The 22,427-nt window shown below is 36.8% G+C and overlaps 1 protein-coding gene across 3 annotated transcripts; it reads left to right on the top strand.

Annotated features, from left to right (window-relative positions):
- The first annotated feature begins 1,340 nt into the window (after positions 1-1,340).
- On the top strand, positions 1,341-21,570 carry LOC134541965 (putative fatty acyl-CoA reductase CG5065). 3 transcript variants are annotated; one of them, XM_063385727.1, is made up of 8 exons: positions 1,341-1,608; positions 7,878-8,126; positions 8,850-8,995; positions 10,862-10,971; positions 11,705-11,894; positions 12,667-12,909; positions 15,932-16,186; positions 21,291-21,570. In XM_063385727.1, the coding sequence occupies exons 1-8, from the start codon at positions 1,405-1,407 to the stop codon at positions 21,403-21,405; spliced, it is 1,512 nt and encodes a 503-aa protein (XP_063241797.1). In that variant the 5' UTR covers positions 1,341-1,404; the 3' UTR covers positions 21,406-21,570. The 3 variants fall into 3 exon arrangements, with proteins under 3 accessions (XP_063241797.1, XP_063241798.1, XP_063241800.1); XM_063385728.1 differs by lacking the exon at positions 12,667-12,909; XM_063385730.1 differs by lacking the exons at positions 12,667-12,909; positions 15,932-16,186; positions 21,291-21,570 and adding an exon at positions 12,192-12,561.
- The last annotated feature ends 857 nt before the right edge of the window (positions 21,571-22,427 follow it).

Genomic DNA, 22,427 nt, shown 5'->3' with positions numbered 1-22,427 from the left:
TGTTTCTGTGGCAACCCGCACAGTATACGCGCCCTTATGTACAACAACTCTCGGGGCGTGTCGTATTCATTAGTTTCAGCGACGGCAACTTTCGGTTGCATGTACTGCCAAGCGTTTTAGCTCATTTGGCGTTGCTTCCAAGTTCTGCAAAAATACACCTTCAGTTGTTTCGATGATGTTCCATCACGGTGGAACCCAACCCCCTCCCCCTCCCTACCGTCCCCTGCACGCACATGTGTCACCCCTGCTCTTAAGGCTCAACCTCACACACCAGGTTAAATTTTTCATTTTGGCATTACAAAATTTTTTTTAGGACTAAAACTGAATTCTTAACACGACACCTCCTTGGGGTGACTGTTCTTTCACAAATATGTTCAACACTCATTCTCTAAGTGTAATATAATAGATGTAATAAGTCGCGCAAGTGATGATGATTACGAAAACTTGCGCGATTTTTTACACCCACGATATTACACATTGTGAATATCTGTTAAAAATATTTGTTACAGAACAATAGATGCAAGGGCGGTATCGTGTTAAGTATCCCCTAAATAATAGCAATGGCGAAAAAATGAAAAAAAAAATAATAAAATAAAAAAGGCATGTGTGAGCGAGTCTTGAATCCATGTCCTTTGGAAGATGTCACGAGGCACACGTCGCTGTCCAAACGCGGAGCATCACTGCTCACAAACTAATTTTGAGTAATTTTGAGTAATTTTTGTCAAAATGTCAAGGTCAAGGTAATTCAATATGGCCACCATGACGTCACAATCCAAGATGGCGGTTGGCGTATTGGCTCCACGGCCTAAAGCCTGGCGCAGGACCGGATAGTATATACTACTTACATGCATAAAATAAAAACAAAGGTGTTCATTATAAAACTCGACCTCCCGCCAGATATAATAAAGCAATTTACAATACCAATTGAAGTGCCTATCTTTCATGAGTACTAGCTAGACTGGTTATTAGTGTTCACTTTCTTGTTCACAAATTAAGCCTGGTACACAAGCCTCTGTCTTGAGCAAAAATGTGATCGCAGTGCACTCTCAAACATAAGGGAACCTGTAAAACAAAACGCCGGTGACCGGGAAACATCTGGGAAGTTACACGACTCTGCACTTCACGAGCAATACTTACACAGTACATGAAATTATTCAGTGATTAAAAAAACTGTAGCTTTTTGTTTAGCTCGATCACCCCTGTTCTTATAAATATTCAGACGAACGATGTAAAAGTCGTGAAAGTTGACTGATTCAAGACGAAGAATCGAACACATGCAAATGTATGGAAACCTTTGACATTGTTCAAGTGAATAAAAATGAAGTGGTACCAAACTCCACGCACACATTGTACGCAGCATTTCCAGCCTAGGCCGTACGAACAAAGCGCGGAGTATACGTAGGCATGTCCGCTGCGGGCGACACGGAGGTGCAGGGCTTGTACCGCGACTGCGGGGTGCTCGTCACCGGGGCGACGGGCTTCTTGGGCAAGCTGACCATAGAGAAGATCCTCCGCAGCTGTCCCGGCGTCAGGACGGTGTACGCGCTCGTGCGCCCCAAGAGAGGTATCTCCGTGGACCAGAGGAAGAAGATCGTGCTGGATAATGTGGTGAGCTGCACTGTCATCAACATCGGCTGTTTTTGCAGTTTACAATTCTCTCCTGAAATTACTCCAGGTCAACAATTTACGAACATAAGCCCCAAAAAAACCATTACTTTTTAACTCTTTATTATCCTTTACGTATCGTTTTCAACTGGCAATAACGTTATCCTCGCCCCATTACTTCAAAATTGCAAGGATACTCAAATTACAAAATAATTTTTGACGTGACAACGTCTAATAAATCGATGAACGCCGGCTGCACGCACGAAAAAGTGTCCCGTTGCGCACATTGTCCCGATACGCTGTGTCCCGTTGTGCGCTTGCGCAGCATCTATCTCTCTTCCACTCGATTGGAACAACCATCGATTTGACTTTTTCGAGGCACATTAAATTTGAAACATTCCCATTCGTTTCCTACTTTTCCTATCATCGTTCTATCCTTAACAGAATAACACAGTTTGGAAGAAGTTAAATAGCAAACATGTATAAAAGTTATAGTTAAAATAATCTCTTCGTTAAAGTAATAAACATATTTGAATTAATTAGTGCAAATAATAGTAAATTTATCAATTAAATTGTAGATTTCATTTCACTCCTTCTGTTTGTATCCATACAAAATAGTGATAATTCAATAAAAATGATTCAATTTTATTCACAAAAGTATGCAATCATTTCATCAATGTTTTGTTATGACGTTGTCACGTTAAACTATCGTCCGTAAACCGACTTTACAGACAACATATTTTTTTTTGTAATTGTTTAGATACCTAAACAGATATTTTTATTTTGGAAATTACTGGGCATTAATTTAATTGGTGGCAGGGAATACCAAAAAATTAAATATTTTGTTAAGGGAAATAGGTTTGGGAACGCACCCCTGCAGTTAGAGGTGTAAAACAGTAGCTTGGAGATTACACTTGCGCGCGCATCCAGGCAGTACTTGATTGGCTGAGAGGATGCACGACCCGCTCAGGGAGGTTTAGTGCCCACACGAGCAGGCGCCGACGTCTAGAGGTGGCCATCCATGCCCACTGGCAACCAGCAGTCTGGTGGGCAGCACGGTGGGTGGTCGGTTGTGGTCGCGTTCACACGTTCGGCTCTCGAAGCGTGACTGCCAAGCTGCCTTCACACATGGGAACATGGTTTAAAACCATGTTCGGAGGCCACACGCTCTACCTGTAGTGGAAGGTAATGCCCAAAACGTTACGTCGCTGACACAGCTTCACACTGAAAATAGCGGGATGGGCTTTTCAAAAGTGGCTGTTGCAGTGATTTTTTTTTGGATGAGTTAGGAGTATTTAATAATAATAAAAAAATAAAACCGCGAAAGAGATCACAGTGGACCAAGAAGTGGTCACACATGAATCTCTTGAAACAGCTGAGGGACAACAATGCTCAGGACAACCAAAATTATTTAAGAAACATGTCACACCATATGCTGCAAAGAAATATACTCACTCCAGAACATCAACATCGGCCTAACAGCGATGTGCAAACCATTGAAATGTTATTAGACGCAAGGACATTACATGTGTATATATATGTATGCATGTATACATATACATCGGGTTTATGGCTGGAGTTTAGAATTAATTCTCAATAATGTTTTATTAAGTACTGAAAATCTAGACGTATTTTTATAGAGGTCTATATTTAAATCCTTTTTAAATTATCTAGCCACAGCCATTTTTATAACTTTATGATATACTAGCCGATACCTTTCAGCTTCGCTAGGCGTAATGTAAGGGTACCGTATGGCACCACGATTATAAATGATTCAAGTAGGTATATATCGTACCTCTTCTTAAAATCGTTTAATAAGTCTTAAGTAGGTCTTACAGAGTGTAAAAAAAGGTTTAAAATTATGTATATTTAATGACAATATTTAATAATTAATAACATAATGTCAGTTATATATTGAAATTGTAGTTACGAATTTCATCATAAATGACAATCTTATAAAACAAAAAGCTATCACGAAAACAAAACACAATCGCAAAACAAATCTAAGTCTAAAAACAGAAAACGCAAGAGCTGTTACAAAGTTCACGTATGTCATACAGTTATGAGAAACTTGAGTATTTTTTTTTATCTTAAATGGTACAACAATTGCAATAAGAGTCGATTTAAAAAAATCAGTAATGACGAATGCTTAGGAAAAAAACTGTTTCAAAGTTCAAGTATGTAGGAGGTATTTTGTTGTATAAACAGTTGACAAATAGATGTTAATAAAATGTCGTTAAGATACAAAGAAAACTGATAACTTTTATTTAAAAATAATTTTTGATGATTTCCATACGATTTATTGAAATTATATTTAGCCTATCATTTGCGCAACCGCATGATCTTACTGTATACCAAATTTCAGGACGATCGGTCTAGCCATTTTTGAGTTATAAGCGCACATACAGACAGACAAAATTTTTAAAAACTTGCAGAATTGGAACCCAGAATCCCTAAAAAAAAAAAAGTTTTATCAAGACCAATAGACCAAGAGGTTTTGAACCAGAGCTACTACAGATTTTACTACGCACAGTACACACACAGTACACACACTGGACGCACAGTACACACACAGGACATGCAATGAACAAACACTCAATAAACATACAACGAACATTAAATTAACACGCAATGTACACACCGAACATGTAATGTACAGACAGGACACGCATTTGACTAAAAGGAAGTACATTCATTTGGACGAAAATTTAACTTAGTGTAAAACGATCTCATCAGTTAGATACTATCTCATCAGTAGCATACATTAATACAGACTTGACTACGGACATTTAACGAAAAGGACGTACATTTTCACTAACCTTCAACTCAGTAAGATGCGACCATCAATTTACGATAGGATATAATGCCTCCATCAGTCTTTTGGCTATCAGTCATTGGCTCCAACAGTTTTTTGGCTCCAAAAGCCAATGGCTCCGAAAGTATTTGGCTACAAAAAAAGGCTTTTGGCTCCAACAGTCTTCGGCTCCAAAAAGTCTTTGGCTCCAAAAGTATTTGACTCCAAAATGTCTTAGGCCTAGCTGCTATTTGGCTACTAGACTAGGAGGCTACGAAGCTATGAGACTACAGGACTACAAGACTACAAGTCTACAAGGTTACATGGCTCTTAACTGTCTTTGGCTCCATTCAGCGGCGAGAGTTGATTTATCTCATACAAAAGAACTTGTTGCAAGTAGCCCCGATTCTTGCCAACATATGTCGTCACGTGTTGTGTTGAGGTAAAATTTATTTATTTTATGTGGGATGCGGGATGCTCACTATCGACCGCAAGAGAAGGAAGATGTCGCAAGAAACCAAGGAGCAGGAAGTTCGTCTTGCATGATAGTGCTTCTCAAATGTCTCAAGGCATATTATTTGACTGATAATGGATGTTTATTGTTTGAATTCCACCTGATAAAAATATTTTTAGTGGTAATTTGCTAGCAGAAATTCTCAATTGAACTGTTACTACGAATAAAATTGCGTGACTCGTTAAATAATTTTTTTTTTGTGCGGAGATCGATTTCTCAGTAACAACCAGAAGCACGCGGATACTATCAGCAGAAGTCTCGAAAGGAATAATAAAGAGCACACAAAGGAAACTAATGTATGGTTTACGTAATATCAGAAAATCACAGAAAAATAAATTTAAAAAACAATAAAAAATTAATAAAATATTACCAAAAAAACGCTTCCACTAGCTTGTGAACTTCCCCTTTGTTGAGCATGGTTAGAGTTCTAGTACAAACCAGAATTTTTGTAATGTTTACGTTCAAGGTCAAGGTCAACACCAGAGGCTTGCTGAAGGGTTGCCCATGGGGAATTTAAGCAAATGTTACGAAGCCTGTCCCCAGAGTCTATCTTATAGACTACTGAGGTAGAATGTATCTCACAGCAGGTGACACTCCCCCCGAAGAGGGAGCTTCAAGCTTGAGCCAGGCAGTAGGTTTAAGGTCACCGAATGGAAGTGTGACAAGCAGAGTAGTATAATTGTCATTTCATAGAGGGAAAATAATTAGAGAGGAAATTTGTGATTTCAATGCTGAATAAGGCCGTTACCTGTAAAACGTGATCGGGCTATCTCTGAAATAAGTATAATAAGCTAAAAAAAATTGTCAATTACCATACGAATATCAAGAAAATAGAGTAGAGACGGTTTAATAACACACTTCTACACTATATAGAATTGTAGAAGAGCCTCAGATTAATATCGTGGAATGTGTTGCAAAGGGGGAAGTAAGAGTAGAACAGATCGAGATTATCAACGCTCAAAATGTGGTCAGATTCATTGCAACTGAAGCATCTAAAGACTGTCTTGAACTTGGGTTTCCTTAAATTTGTTTCACATAATGATTTTAGAGCAAATTCATCTTTCCCCCCCCCCCCCCCCCCCTAAATAAAGCAGCATTACCAAAATGTTTGTCTCCTACAGAATGCGTGGTATCCTCCCGTAATAGCTTGCATTTTACAAATTCACTCGTTATTTCACCTCCTGAGCTCCCCAAAGCCATCAACATGGGGCCATATTCAGATGAAAGGCCACTCAACATAATGACCTCACAAACTTATCATCAATAGGTTCATTAATATCAGATAGCTATTGTGCAAGAGACATCATTTTCGACTACACAGCAGTCAACTTCAACAATTTTACATGTATAATTATGTATATACACATGTAATTAATTATATGTACACATATGCACTAAAATTGGAAGTATGGTGATTAGTAGAATCAAAAGTATTTTAATTTTTTTAAATTAATTTGTTAAAGGTCAAAGTCAAAAATCAAGCCATTGAACATTACAGTCAAGTTAGTGGATGCAAGACGACAACCTTGATATTGTTTGCATGCTGAATCATGCGAGTAGAACCTAATTTATGCTCTTATATTCAATGCAAATTTGACAGAATACACCATTGTTAGGCACCAGTTTCAAAGCATTCTCATGAATTCACATGGACATTTTTTGACTGTCATTCTCATTTCTCATTAAGGTAATGAGACCACTTGGTAGGAACTTCACTTAGTTCACGATAGAAAAAAAATACCTTGGCGGGAAATTCCAGGTTGGACAGAAAGATTGACAGAATCCATTCAAAGGGCACATAGGCATATTAAAAGGTGAAGGGAGAATATGGAAATAGCATTCATTAACCCTCCCAATTGACAGTAATAATTATAAACTCTACTAGAGAGCCAACATTCAACAATAGCATTTCAACAAAAATGAAATCTAATTATAATTAATGATACTAGCATTGCTAACGCATCTACATCTATTATGTATCCAATATTTAGGTATTTAATATTTTTAATGTGTAAACATCTTAGCTCTCGGTATACCGTATACGTCATTGGTAGGAGTAATTTGGTGAAAATGGAATGCAAGTCGATGAACGGAAATGTGTCACAAAGATTTAGAATAACATTTAAATGTCTGATAGTTACAAAATAGAAAGTATTACAAATAAAATAACCGAACTAATTAATATAAAGAAATTCCCTCGACCTTCTTAAACTCTCCTCTCAGATCGCAGAGCTTACCTCGATGCAATCTTTATTCATAATTGCTATAGCTCAAAAATGAAGTGTAAAAATGTCCTTGATAATACTATAATCATCATTTTTTTACAATCAACCTTATGTACAGTCCACAATGATAATGACCTTATTTACAGGCTTATCTAAAACTTCAACAAAGTTAATCTGAAATATTTTTGTTAAGATAATTATGTACTTTATTAATTAAACGTTTAATATCTAGCAAATCATTATTTTATTACCATATTGTTTATATCTACTATGTTTTTTCTTTGAATAGTAGGTTCGTTTTAAATTTTAAATTTATACACTTTCGAATATTATATTCAAATTGAAAAAAAAAAAACATTATCGGTTAGTTATTCATATATATTTTATCATTTAAATCTTAATTAGTTTTGTGTTTTAGTGTTTATATGTACTTGTTGTGTTCACTGTAAGTATGTGGTAAGCTCGCTATCGTGTGTTGGATAACTGCAGATGCGCCCTCCTGCTGTGGACTTTCCCTCAGGTTGTGCTTGCCTGTTCTTGGTGCCGACGGGGGCAAGTGTCCACAATTTTGCAGTGCGAGTTCTGTCTCTTGCCTGTTTATGCCATACCCACCGTAAAAGTCCTCTTGGCTGTGGGTGGGTACGTGACAAATATGAAATAAATTAAATAAATTACAGATTTTCTCTTGGAATCATTGTGCGCATGTCTAGTGAAAATGGACTTTTTTTCTGGTTGGCAGGTGTTTGACCGCATGAAGCGTGAGCGGCCAGACTCGGTGGACAAGATAGTGTTCGTGGCTGGAGACTGCTCTAGTCCTCGCCTGGGCCTCAGTGACTCGGACTACCACCACCTGACCCAACATGTCAACATCGTGCTGCACCTGGCCGCCACGGTCAGGTTCGATGAGCACTTGAAGGTGGCGGTGGACACCAACGTGAAGGGCACCATGGAGGTCATCGCCCTCTGTCACGACTGCGTCTCTCTCAAGGTGAGTGCTCTAGTCCTCGCCTGGGCCTCAGTGACTCGGACTACCACCACCTGACCCAACATGTCCACATCGTGCTGCACCTGGCCGCCACGGTCAGGTTCGACGAGCACTTGAAGGTGGCAGTGGACATAAACGTGAAGGGCACCATGGAGGTCATCGCCCTCTGTCGCGACTGCGTCTCCCTCAAGGTGACTGCTTGCTAGGTGCATACCAGTTGTTTTTTGAAGCAGCGTGAGATTTCTCCTGCTGGCAACTGTCATGTGAGGCTGGTGCTTTGAGGGAACTTTTAGGAATCACTCCGAATATGTTTTGGTACTTGCAAACTATATTCCAAGGATCCTGTCTGAGCGGGAACGGCCCTGCAACATACTGAAATTTTTTTTGAGCACAGGTTTATACATTTGTTTGGATCATAGTTAGGGAGCAGATGATGGAGACTGCAACTTCGACCGAAACGTCGATGACATCTTCGCCTTCGATGCGGCTACAACCCAGAAGCCAATGAACTATAGCTTCTAATATTAAAGATTTATGACTATCTTCAGTTAAGGATTTTTCATTTCTTGCTGCTTATGGGACATGTGACAGGTATTAAACTGGTTAATGTTAAATTTTTGTATTTGGATAAACAGATGGAAAATATTTTCAGGAGCTGTTTTCAATGAACTCATAATGATGATCTGCTATAGTAACCTGAGTAAAATGAATCATTTTCTGCTCCAGGCTGCAGTGTTCGTGTCTACGGCCTACTCCAACTGTCCACAAGACGTGATTAAGGAGGAGTTCTACGAACCACCCATGTCAGTGGAAGAGACACTCGCTATGCTGAACAAGTTCACTGAACATGAACTGGCCATCTTGAGTCCAAAGTAAGTGCGGTTGTTAGTCTATGTGTATATTTGTTATCTTGTTATCTTGCTTTGTCACATATTTCAGTTAATAAACTTCCAGGCAGTGATTTGGACTTCATAATACACAAACCAAGTTATCTCTGAAAATTGATTTAAATGTGGTAATTAAAAATATGATGGCTATATGTGAAAACTAACATTTTCAATAATAAACATTAATGCAACTGAGAAAAAACAGAGAAAGACGTAGTTAGGGTCCGGACCATATATTTTTCGCGAAAACATCATGATGAAATTATAATGTTTCGTATTAATATCCAATTAATATGTAATTTAATAATAAAGCACAGAGTAGTATAATTGTTACAGAATAGACAAATCCCAAATTTATCGCATGATCACATCGCGAATAATTTGTAACAATCACGCGCATATGCCTACACTGGTACGATGATGTCACAGGCAAACCAAAACAAATCCTGTGCGACAAACACGTATAGACATGATCTATCCGTTGTGGGTGCAACCATTATATTTTTTTTTCATTTCCTTTTCGACGATGTCGTAGCTCTCGCATTCGCTTGGCATTGGGCTTTTTAAACGTCTTTGGATTCCTTTCAACACGGGTCTTCCTCTGACTTGCGTTTTCTATAATTCCGAGCGTATTTACGAAAGTCATATGAGACACAAATTTAATTATTGTAATTTTTAATTTAATACCATTTTTTCGGTTATATTCCGGAAAATTTTTTTTTTACTATCTCTCTTTGGGTCCTACTATTGTTCCAAAAGCTCTTCATAACGAAACGTGGATAAATATGCTAGCTAAACGCATCTCTACGGTACACCAATCTATAACTTTACAGAAAGCAATTTCCTTACAATCACACGCATGCACCTACAATGGGACAATGGCATCACAGGCAAAATAAATACTGCCCCACAAACACATACAGGCATGATCTATTTGTTTTGGGCTTGACCACTTTTGATGCGTTATTAGTTTCGTAGTTATTAGCAATTCGAGTCTGCATGTATTTTTTCACACAAGAAAGTTCGACCCACTATCACTGTAAGGAGCGAATAGACATTTTCATGTCCAAAAAATCCATTAAAAAGGTATTCGCAAAGTGTATTATTGTAGACCTAAAAAACCAAATTTTTTTCTGGAGCTGTTTCAACAAGGCTCACAAGTGATAAAATAATTGCATGGTTTATGCACACTAGTTTATTTCAGACTTCAAACAAATATCAGTCAAGGAATATTCATGATAAATGTTTTTGCAATACAGAATTTTTTTTAATAATGTCTTCACACCACAACACATACTGACATATTCTTTAACATCTGTAAAAATATGTAAAGCTGTATGAGTTTTATAATTACATTTGAAGAATTTTCGATGATTGACCTTCAGTTGTAGCTCATACTAACATATTCAAAATAATAATATTTCTTGTTCTCTAATTAAATGTTTACTATAAACAATTCAGTAAAATCATAAATAACTGAATTAAGACGTTCATCGTAGAGGTGAAACGTGCAGTCTTTATTTATTTAACTAAAAAGCAATTATGTCATATTGGCAATTATGTCATATTCCTTCTTTCCTCAACTCGTTTAGTCTATCCGCGTAGCGCAGTTGGTTGAAGTCCCAATTAGACCGTGAGGCATGCTGGGTTCGAATCCCAGGTAAGAATGTGTATGGCATTTTTATTTGTAAGATGTATATGTGTAGTGTGTTTAATTTTAAGATTATCTATATTTTAGCGTATAAGCTGCTCACAGATTAGCTTAAGGAGATTAAATCTGGGACTAACACTAATAGCAATGATTAAATAGTAAGTTTACACTTTATTAATTTAAAAATTAATTATTTTTAGGTTGATTGAACCTTGGCCGAACACATACGTTTTCTCCAAAGCGATTGCTGAGAATGTTGTCTTGACACAAAGAAAAGACTTGCCAGTCGCCATCGTAAGACCATCTATGGGTAAGTAGCACGAGTGCAGCTTTGCAGACAGTTCAAATTCAAACTTTACGATGCTTTAACTGACTTTTACCACACCTCAAATTATATCCAAATTTCCAAATTACGCGATAACAGAGTATATGGGTGATCCATTAACTTGCTTTGTAACCGCGGCTTCTCTCGTACAACTTTAGGTTTAGCGGTAAAATCGTACATTTGTAAGAAAAGTGTCTGATATAGTCTTCAGTAAAACAGTAGAATTATAGACAGATCAAAATAATCCCTTGGAAATGGGTATACTTGAACTATCGATCCTGTACCTTACCTTTGAGGATGTCTGCTGCCTCTGTAAACTTTTTAATGATTTTTAATACAACAAACATATGTTATAGCACATAATTTTTATAACAGTTCAAATACTTAAAACAGTTCAAATACTTTAAATATAATTTAAATGCTATTAAAGAATGAAAATTTTTAACAGTTAATTTATACTAGCAAATTACGTAAGGACATTCAAAAAAATAATAATATGGAAAGGAAACTGCATCACCTATACCAGATCATGAATCACAATAATTGCATGCCATATCTATGAAAAGTTTAAGGAAAATAAAGATAATCCAATGACAGCAATTGTTAGCATGGACCTAGTTTGATCGAATTTCCAGCAAGTGTACTATAGAAAATCATCTAAAAAATTTCACTTAAGAGCATTGTTTGCAGAAATTCTTTGTTTTCTGAATTTTGACAGTTATTTCTACGTTGAAGGAACCGATCATGGGTTGGGTGGACAACATGTACGGCCCGATTGCAATTGCAATTGGAGTCGGCCTTGGAATGGTACGTGTGATCTACAGCAGTGAAGAAGTGATAATGGATATCATTCCTGCTGATATGGTCACCAACTGTGTAATTGTATCGGCTCTTGCAACGAACACTGGGTAAGGCTGCATTCTCATGATCAGTTTTATTAGTTTCCAAAGACAACTTATTCTTATCACTCTTTAAAAAAAATAGAATAATTGTTATTTAGATATACAAATGTTACCTTTAGACGTTTCGGAGGAAATTTCTTGATTCATGACTAGTCTAACAATTGTTTGATGTTTGTGATATAAATGTTGCTAATAACACAGATAGTCATATGAGTTGCACTGTGGACATGTTAAAAATATGTAAATTTGTTGCAGTTATGTTAACTTCAATTATTAAAATGATTTACAACTTTGTTCCTGCAGCCAAAGACTGAACGAGCAAACATTCTGACATATTATGAAATCATTACACTAGGAGCCTTGGTGATGTGATTGATAACCTTCAACGACGACACATTTATGGTACATTTGAAGATACTAGTATACCCATTGTAATATGTACATTATCTTAAATTGTTCATCGGAGAAAACTGTAACATGCTGATCCAGTTATTGATAATAAAAAAAAGAAGGATTTCTTATTCCAACATAGCAGACAATAGAAAAGAAAGTGTTGCTGAAGCAAATTAGTAGACCAGTTTGTGCACACAAAAGCAATGACTGCAGTCCAATTTTTTCTTAAAACCTTTGCATATGCTCACTTCTTAAATATAATAACTTTCGATAAGTATCAATTGCAGGATTTTTTTTCACAAATTTCTTTTAAATTAACTACTATTAACTGAAATATTAAAACAAAAATGTATATAATTATTGTTTAAATATGTTACATATTCAGGTCACAAGATGATATCCCTGTGTACAACGTAACCACATCTGAAATCAACCCAGTGACTGTTGGGGAATTCGGAATAACACTGATAAATATGATCCATGAATATCCATTCAAAAGAGCTGTATGGTACCCGTTCTACTACCTCATCAAGAACTTCTACGTCTACATGTTCCTCAACTTCTTCCTGCACTTCCTGCCGGGGTGTCTACTGGACCTGGTGCTTCGCCTTAAGGGGAAGAAGCCAATGTGAGTCAAGCTCCTGATACGCGGGTGACGGTTTAGCGCTGAGTGCGAACTGTCCTTGCTGAGCCTTCTGTATAGGCATAGAAGGCTCTTTGCTACAAGGCTACAATTAATGTAATACACGAGCCTTGTCGATTACAAGTTGCGAGAGAAAAAATAATTATTGCATGGTAACTGAACACTCCTACGGGCAAATAAAATAATGTTATGTTTAGTTGCGCCTAGTGTAAAATTTATGTGACTAGTATTGATGATTATCGATTTCAGTATTAGAATAAGAACTCTTTCTTCAAGCAAATGCATTCCTAGTCTTTTACATTTTGGTTAATGAAACACTGAAATTGTGAAGTTTTGAAGTGGGATCTACAGTTGTCCCTAATCACTGAACATGACGTAAGAAGACGAGACCTTCATATGCGAAGTGCAGTAATGCAAGGGTTTGAAAAAATTCATTGTCTCTATAGTGCCAAAAAAATCACATTAACATACAGTGCAAATGCACGTACAGTGGAATCTCCTGACATGGTTTTGATATATTTCGAGAAGCTCCACATTAGGAGAGTTTTGAAATGCACTGTGGCAGTTTTACTAGGAACCATAGTACATTTATACCTAATACATTTACGAGAGCTTTCTGGTGCCACTTTTGTCAGAAAGAGTAATAAACATTGCCTCTTTAAAAGCTGCAAGCAGGCAGTTAGAAAAAAAATTAGTTAAAAGTTGCCATATAAAAGCTGTTGTTCATAAAACAAATAGGTATATAAGGAGGAACAGGAATGGCTATATTTGTAGGAAACAGGGAGGGCGAAGCCAGAAGAGGGAGAGGGGGCTGCCTAGCTGCTACGAGGGAATGGACTGGATATGGGAGGTACCCTGCACTGCATTCCGAAATGTTATCCTATCTCTCTTTCATGGCCTGCCGGTTCAGGTCGCAGTGAACTCTGCGGTAAAAACTGGCACAAGTGATGCAGTTCAGCCACAGAGCGGACCAAGTTCCCAATCCAAGTTATGCTAAGAACACAGCAGAAGAACACGATAGCAGGAGTGGCAGGTTACTCTATCCTGTAATAAGGACAGAACAAATGTGTGACCCATGCAAAAAAAATAACAAATTAGAAAATGTGTTTATGTACATTAAACATTCATTTCATTACATACGTGCTTTCAAAGATAGCATGCATCGCAAAAGCAAAAGTTACAAAATAGCATAAGTATTCTTAGTTCAAATAACAATAAAGAACGTTAAATCAGGTTTTAAAAAAATCATGTTTAGCAACCAGATTCAAAAGGAAATAAGATAAATTTATCAACAATAGAATACATCTACACATTAGCGAGAGATTATGTGACACTGCGTGCATACTGTCCAAGGGTTTGATTACACAGGGTAATAGCTCCAGCGACCTCAACTGTAACAAGCTCAAGATAAAACAAAATTGAAGCCTCAAAAAAATTGAGTTGAACATTGACAAGGGACAGAGGGATTCTTATCCCTATGGGGTAACGCCAAGGATGATATAGCAAATGGAATCACAAGCAAAACAAAGATTAACAGACAAGAAGGACAAGAACAGCAGCTAACCAAAACTATATTTTTTTAGGTTATGTACCACAAATAAATTTAGACAATAAGAAAAAATTCTACAAGTTACGTTACTTGTCATGAAAAAGCAACACTATATAAATATTAGAAATGACTCACATGGGACATGTCTGTCACCGAACTGCTAATCAGTTACCACGGACTGACAATAACAATGCCAGTTTCAGCCCCTTACAAGTATTTTGGGCACGCAAGCCGTGCATGCACAGCCCCGAAAAAAAACTTTGAGGAGGGGCAGGCTGGTGAAAAAGAGGGAACTTGTGATATGCGAGGTAGTGGGGGAGGAGAGGAAATGCAAGGAGGAAGCAGCTGTGCCACCGAGGATGCATCTTGAAGTATTTTATCTTTGTCACTCGGTGAAACGGTGTAGTTTTTCAACTACGCTCAGCAGTTGTCAATAAAGGTGCAAGTAACACATTTTAGCCTGACGTGTCCCAGAACGATGTTCAGTTGACGGGTCAAGCTAGGAAGCGATAGAGACAGATGGCCGCTGTCCCCAAAGGTTGCTAGCGGGTGACAGAGCAAGGGAGGGGGGGGGAAGGTTGCCATGGACCCACAGATCGCTACCAGGGAGGAGAGATTTGATGGCAGGAGTCCCAGGGCTTATTTCCCCAGATTTCTGTGGGGTAGGATTCTTTCTCTTTTTGGTGATATTATGCCAGGGAAAAATGTACCACGATACATTACAATGGATCGTGAAAAACATATAAAAAATAAATGTAATTACAATACATAAAGGGTATAAAAACACTCAGTAATTACACGTTCTAAGTCCAGAGAGTTAACCCTGGGTTTGGTAGTCTACAAGCACAACAAATTAACAATACAAGGGTGAGTAGAACTTCCATAGTCCATAGATAGTTCCAATTCGTAGTGGTGACGGCTGAGGAAATTTGATAAAATAGATATACATATTGCACTGTTTTCTATTCTAGAGATTAGATACTTCTACATATTTTTCTTTAAAACCTTTTCCTCAAATAATGAATCCTACAAATACCAAGGATTTTATGGGATTTGAGTATTTGATTGGCCCACCCCTGATGGTGAGGTATTGTAAAAGATTTTCAGTACACGCTTATTATACTATATTATATAATATTATTACATATAAGGCCACAGCCAGTGTCGTATTAAAGTTCAATTGTGCGTGCAGATTTCAAAATGTTAAATAGTAATTACATATTTTGGGATGTTGGAAAACTGAGGTAGTGCAACACAGCCTAAAATTTTTAAGGTAGGTATGCATTGTCGTGAACAAATATTGTTATGTATATCAGTTTTGTTTCAACCTAATTATAGGTTATGAATTTTTGCATTGGTATAAACTAAGAAGTTGTGTCTCAAGAGACACGATAAAAATTTTCTCAAATTGCTTTGTTGGCTTATTTTAAAAGATTATTGTATGTGATTTTTTTATAGGATACTTAAAGCCTACAGGAAAATATTACAGCATTCTCTAAATATTATTCACTTTTCACGGGACTTTACATTCATCAGTAAGAACTTCAAGAATCTCTACGAGGAGCTATCTTCTCAAGACAAAGAGCTGTTTGCTTTCGACACGAAAGAGATAAACTGGAATTCATTATTTAAAGATTGCGGCAGAGAAGCGAGGATACATTTGCTGAACGAGTCATTGGATTCTTTTGATGAAGCAAAGTCTCACCAACGAAAGTAAGTTTATTGTCGTGGAAATTTATCATAATATTTGTTACATAGCTCTTACATACTCTAGTGTATTTAGCACAAGTAATGAAACTACTGCATTCGAGTGAAAAATGCGTATTCTGCCATGATTGTGTAAAAGTGAACCACAATTATATAAATCAGGAACATAAAAGTAATTTATACCGTAAGTAATAAAAATTCTTAGAAAAACTGAGGAAAAACTTAAGAAAATTTTATGCTCTCCAGTTACAGAATTGATTGGTTATCTCAGGCTCTGTCAAGTCATGAAAAAAATGAGAAATTGTCTTTAATGCAAAGAAAAATCTATAAAATCCATTTTTTTTATTTCGTCTTCATAACAAACAGAATAAACATGGGAAAATAATCCTCTTAAAGGATTTTTCTAAATGAATAAAATTATCATAAAGTAAATTATAAATTCTCAGCAATACATAGACATAGCGATAAGACGCCGCCCTGAAATCAAATTGAAATTCTGTTTGATGATTATGTTAGTTATAAGTTATCTCTTTTTGCCATTCCAATAAATACATCATAAAACATGCCTACATATTACACAAGGTTAAAGTTAAATATTAATAATAATTATTATTATACTTTTAGAATTTTGTATCCCTTCTTTGTAGTTCCGTTTGTGTTAACTTATTTATTTTTGACAGTTGTTAAACTTGGCAGTTTTTACTTTTGTACATTCTTACATATTTGTCTATGTTTATCGGTTTTGTTTACTACTATCAACAAATGCTTGGCAATGATTGAGTCCATAATTTTTAACCTAATTTCTATACTCCCATTGTATGGCTGCCAACCACAAAGAAGATAGAAATTAGGATTTCTTTGTCACATCAGGGATAAAATGAGGGAATTTTAGGGACCATTGGTATGAACCTAGGTGCTTTCTAAAATTATTAACATTTATCACAGACTTACTTTCAACAAACAGAAACACGTTATAAAAAATTCCTGTACATAAACTTTTCTACTAATTATTAAGAATGTTCACCCTTCTTCCCAGTCAGCAAGAATATCATGTCAATAAAAAATATGTACCCAACAAATAGAGTTAATTTATTTTGACGTCGACCAGGGCTACGCCCTCGCTTAAGCCCGATGTGTCCTGCCCGCTCCACACTCCATCTCCTCCCATCATCACCCTATGTCCAAACTGCCCGCCAATGTGTGCGTGTGTTAGTCCACCCCACAAGAGGCGCATATATAGTGTCGGTGCCACGCACCCCTAACGTAATTACTTATTTATATAACCGTCATTATTTTAACTTTTTTTTACAGTCCCCAAGGGTGTGATTTCGTGCGTTAGTAAATAAAGACAGTTAATCGCCGTGCGCGGCCCGTTTCGAAACTACCCCGAAAGGGGGCGGACTGTATTTGGACTTAAGTAGTAAATAGGTAACTTATATGTCATATTAATTCAGGAAAAAAAAATCTGTAAATGAGTGTTAAGAAACTGTAAGGGCTTTGCTTCGCTACTTTGTTCCTCCACGTCATGTACGTTGTCTGATGGCAACTCCGAAGCTTCCTGTCGCCATGACAGTCTCATCCAGGTGCCGCCAGGGGTAGGACGCAGCCATCGCATCTCTTCGGCCTCACCGTGTTTTTTTCTCTCAACTGATCGCTTAGCATTCGCAGTATGTATCGATCTTCTAAACCTTTTCCTTTTTGTCTTCGTGGCCTACCCCGGGCGGCGGACTGTTTAAATTAATAACTTTTAAGTTCCGCATGACATTTCAAACAAAACTACGAGACATTAGCTTCTGGGCCAGGTCACGTGGGGTCCTGGCCCGCGCTTAGCCGGACGATATGCCGTTGGCATTTTTTTTTTTTTACTGCGGTCAATTTATATGTGCAGTTTGTAAAGCGCTCGCCCGAATGACCGACGAGTGGAATAAAGCCCCCTTTTACCAGACTGCGTGCACATTTAGCACCCGCGCAGGCGCCGAGGCGCGCGGCACGACGCAAGAACCCACCGGCGACTGCCCGCTGTGTCGTCGCTCGGAGCGGCCTGGCGGCAGCGATGCCAACTCCTACAGAGTGTTCCCCCTAGGATCAACTTAAAATCCCCCTAGATTCCTAATAAAAAACCCCTAAAGTTGTAATTGTACACCCATTTGAGAGCTAAAATTATTTTCGCCACTTGTGTTGCTGTTTTTTCTTCACTTTGTTTTCAAGATATACACATTAAATTCACGCCCTCAAAAATTTTCTTAAATAATGTACCCGCTAAAAAAATCTCTCTAAATAAATTTACCCCCTAAAAAAAACCCATTGCGGCTTTGTTCCCCCTAAATTTGGGGGGGAAACCCCCAAGTTGGCATCCCTGCCTGGCGGGGCGGACTCCAAGCACAGTAGCGGGTGACGTCACGGTTCTGAGGCGGGAGTGGTCGGATCCGCATGCCCGGTGATCACATCACGCTTTAAGTAACAACATGTCGCGTGTGACCTGGAATGTCACTTGTGGAATACTACAATGAAGCGCTGTAGCACTGATAGCCCACGAATTTTAGTGTTTTACCTGAAAAAAAATGTAGTTTTGAAATTTGGCACAGACGTTCCTTTGGGTGTTCAAAATTGATCCTAAAAAGTCCCCATCTCTCAGATACCGGCTTCATACTTTTTTAAGGCAATAAGGGCGCAAGTGCCGAAATATGCATATCACGACTGTTGAGCAAAACATATTCATTCAGTTGTATCGTAACTTGTATAAGATGTGAAGTAAAAGGCACTTAGTAATTTAACATCCATTATTGTTGCATAATACATAGCAAAAAAATGAAACCTGATCTAAAATCAATTAATGGAAGTACACAAATAAAAAATTAACCATTCCATTAAAGGTCCTCTTCATCAGAACCATCATTGATAACAACATTAGTGCATGTTGCCCCACGACATTTGGCACACATAATACCACACTGCAGTCCAGCCCGCACACACTCGCATTTGTAGCTGCATTCACTTTTACAGTTACATGATATCAAATTCAGGAGCTGTTCTGGAGCTGGAGGAAGGGATGTTGTTATAGGAACAAGTGTGCCACTCACACTTTTCCATCCCCACTCAACAGGATCTAATGAATGGCCCAGCCACTCTTGCACTTGTAGGTAAACCCGAAGAGAATGCTGTTCACATGCGCCACTGGTATTATTATGAATAAGGTTTAATTTTTTGCGGTGTATAAAGTAGTAAAAACGAATGATTAAGGACTAAGGGCCCTTATTTTTAAAATTTTGACCAAATTTTGATATATTAAAATGAATATTTTTCGCGCAACAGTCGTGATATGCATATTTCAGCATTTACGCCCTTACTGCGTTAAAAAAGTATGAAGCCGGCATCTGAGAGATGGGGACTTTTTAGGATCAATTTTTAACACCCAAAGGAACGTCTGTGCCAAATTTAAAACGTACATTATTTTTATTTCTGGTAAAATTCTATAGTCAATATTAACCTAAATTGCTCGAAAATCCATTGTTGTGCAGTAGTTCCTTGTAATCCTTAATATGTCAGTCAATTATTATCGCATACACATGTTAGACCCACCAATGTAAAGCTTATAAAATAAAGAAAAACTTTTATAAAGGTATATGTTTGCCTATCAGTGGTGGATTTGATGTAACTGGTGATTGTATAGAGCAGTGATACATTTTACTTCCATTAGTTGAGTATAAATTAGGTTAAAAGATAATTTTTGCGGTGTATAAAGTAATAAAAACGAATGATTAAGGACTAAGGGCCCTTGGCTTTAAAATTTTGACCAAATTTCGATATATTAGAAAGAATATTTTTCGCGCAACAGTCGTGATATGCATATTTCGGCACTTACGCCCTTATTGCCTTAAAAAAGTATGAAGCCGGCATCTGAGAGATGGGGACTTTTTAGGATCAATTTCTTGCACCCAAAGGAATGTCTGTGCCAAATTTCAAAACTAAATTTTTTTTTTTATGTTTGCTCGATTTTCCCCCTAAAATGCCTGGGCTATGAGGAGGGTTGCAGCCCCTGGTCGACGTCAAGATGGTATTTTCAGAAGCTTTGCTATTTTGAATAACTGTTTGTTCAACGGAGATTTTTTTTCATGGGAATAAAATTTATAAAGTATTCATTTAGAACCGTGTTCTTTAAACCTCATTCCTGCTTCTTCCATAGTTAGCCAATGAGAGAATATATGTTTAAGGAACCTGTGTTATGGTACATTTTTGTTTCTTTTGAACTGCAATATAATCATGTCATTTGGCAGCAAGTTTCAAAAAAAATTGTTTGCTCTTCAGTAAATAATTTTCTACAGACGTCACATATTCTTTTATAAATGTTTAATTACAACCTTAACAATGTTGGTGGGGAAAAAAATCATATACTTTCAGAAATTCGAAGATTTTGTCTTTGTAAATAAAAAAAATGCATTTTTGTAAAAATTCTAAAGAAGGTCTTTTTGGGACTTAAATTAAAATTAGAGACCTTTTAGGGACTTACTTGAATTAGGGACTGTAAGGGAATTTTAGGTACATCTGGCAGTCCTACCATTGGCACTCCTGCGTTGCTGTGATCACTAACACGCCACACACATGTGGTGATGGTCATGAATTTGATCCCGACATCTCGACATGACAAAAAATTGTATGAGCACAAAGTTAGAAACAAGTGGTCTGAGCCCTCTGTGCATAACCGTATCACGTAATTAGCATTTGTGCATAACCATGCTATGTAAAACCCTATCAAACATAATGATCCTCAATGCAACAAATATTTAATTATTACAATATTTATGTATGTATTCACAAAATAAGATTATTTATGGTTTTAATAAAACAAATTGAGATAAAAAATGGTACCATAACTTTTAGTTTTAAGCTTTTAAATGCATGTCAATATTTAGTAGTACCTGAAGGGCAGATGAATGAGTATGTTCAAGTTACATTGATAGTTTAATTTGGTTTTAAAATGGTAAAACCTTTAGAGAAATAAACATGAACTTTCAATAGAAACATATTACCTAAATGATTCAATATATGCTGGTCATTCTCAAATTAATCCTAATTAAGTGATTACTAATTTAAGTATATCTTTCTTTTTCAGGTTTTTTATGGGTCACACACTGATGAAGATAATACTGTTCGGTATTTTACTTTATGGATTCATAAGAACTTTAAATTTTTTTGCATTATTTAAATGGAATTATATAAATTTATGATTATTGTAGAAAGGGAAAAAATATTTATTTTTAAGAACAATTTTATATTATTCTTGATGTAAACACTAAACTAAAAAAAAATTACAATTTTCGTTTATCTTTGTAACTCCTGTTGTATATAAATTTTCAAAATAAATCTTATAAGTTAAGTCTGCCGAACACAAATTGTGAAATGTATCAGTGATGAAAGGAATTCAAACATAGTGAACTTGGATTTAACGGAATTCCTAGTAAAATTTTAGAGCGATACACACTTTTGGATTACATCTCAAAGGCTCTGTGAGGACTGGGGCCAAGGTTTTTAGAGGGCTGGGAAAACGATGGGAAGGTAAAGAAAATACACAGTTTATTCTATTTTGCCAGCAAAGTCCACCACTCCAGCCAGTGTTTGATGAACCTCTGCATTATTTTAAAAAGCACAAGGTAAATATTTGTGTTGTATTACACATTGATTTAATTACTACAAAAATAATATAAAGGCAGTGGATGAAATTCTCCCATGTTAATTTGCTGATATGCTTGCACCTCTGAGCCCTGATAATTGCGCGACCCAACATGCATTGCTATTGGATAAATTAAAGCGGACATTTAGATGCATGTTCATTTTTAAACATTTCAATATATATTGATACAGTAATATAATAAATAGTAGCCTCAAAATCTAAGATTTTACCAATAATAAATAATCAGCATGAGTTATCAAAATTACTTTTTCAATACAATTATCCTTAAAAATGTCATACAAGGATGGCCCTAATATTTCACAACATATTTTGCTTACGAATTTGAAGTGTCAAATTTCCATACACTCACACAGGACTTAAAGTTAATTGTACAGCGCTAATCAGGTCACTAGTCGATGGTCACGTTTTTACTGCCTCCTCACTAGCAAGTAACCAGACGCCACCAATGATGACAAATACTAATAATATTATTCGAGAAAAAAAATCCCTTAACTTGCAGTACGAATCTCACTTTACCTTGGGGTGTCCTAAATCCAATTGCCTAGTATCAGTTAGTAA

The sequence above is a fragment of the Bacillus rossius genome (genome assembly GCF_032445375.1).
Source record: "Bacillus rossius redtenbacheri isolate Brsri chromosome 4 unlocalized genomic scaffold, Brsri_v3 Brsri_v3_scf4_2, whole genome shotgun sequence".
In the NCBI taxonomy this organism is placed as follows: domain Eukaryota; kingdom Metazoa; phylum Arthropoda; class Insecta; order Phasmatodea; family Bacillidae; genus Bacillus; species Bacillus rossius.
The sequence above is the reverse complement of the archived record's forward strand: the minus strand, read 5'-3'. Positions and strand labels throughout refer to the sequence as shown.

What these genes read in the sequence shown, in the direction of transcription:
- LOC134541965 (XM_063385727.1), top strand. Translation starts at nt 1,405, where the DNA reads ATGTCCGCTGCGGGCGACACGGAGGTGCAGGGCTTGTACCGCGACTGC. An exon ending in ACGACTGCGTCTCTCTCAAG is followed by an intron (nt 8,127 to 8,849) that starts GTGAGTGCTCTA and finishes TTTCTGCTCCAG; the next exon opens with GCTGCAGTGTTCGTGTCTAC. An exon ending in GCTCTTGCAACGAACACTGG is followed by an intron (nt 11,895 to 12,666) that starts GTAAGGCTGCAT and finishes TTACATATTCAG; the next exon opens with GTCACAAGATGATATCCCTG.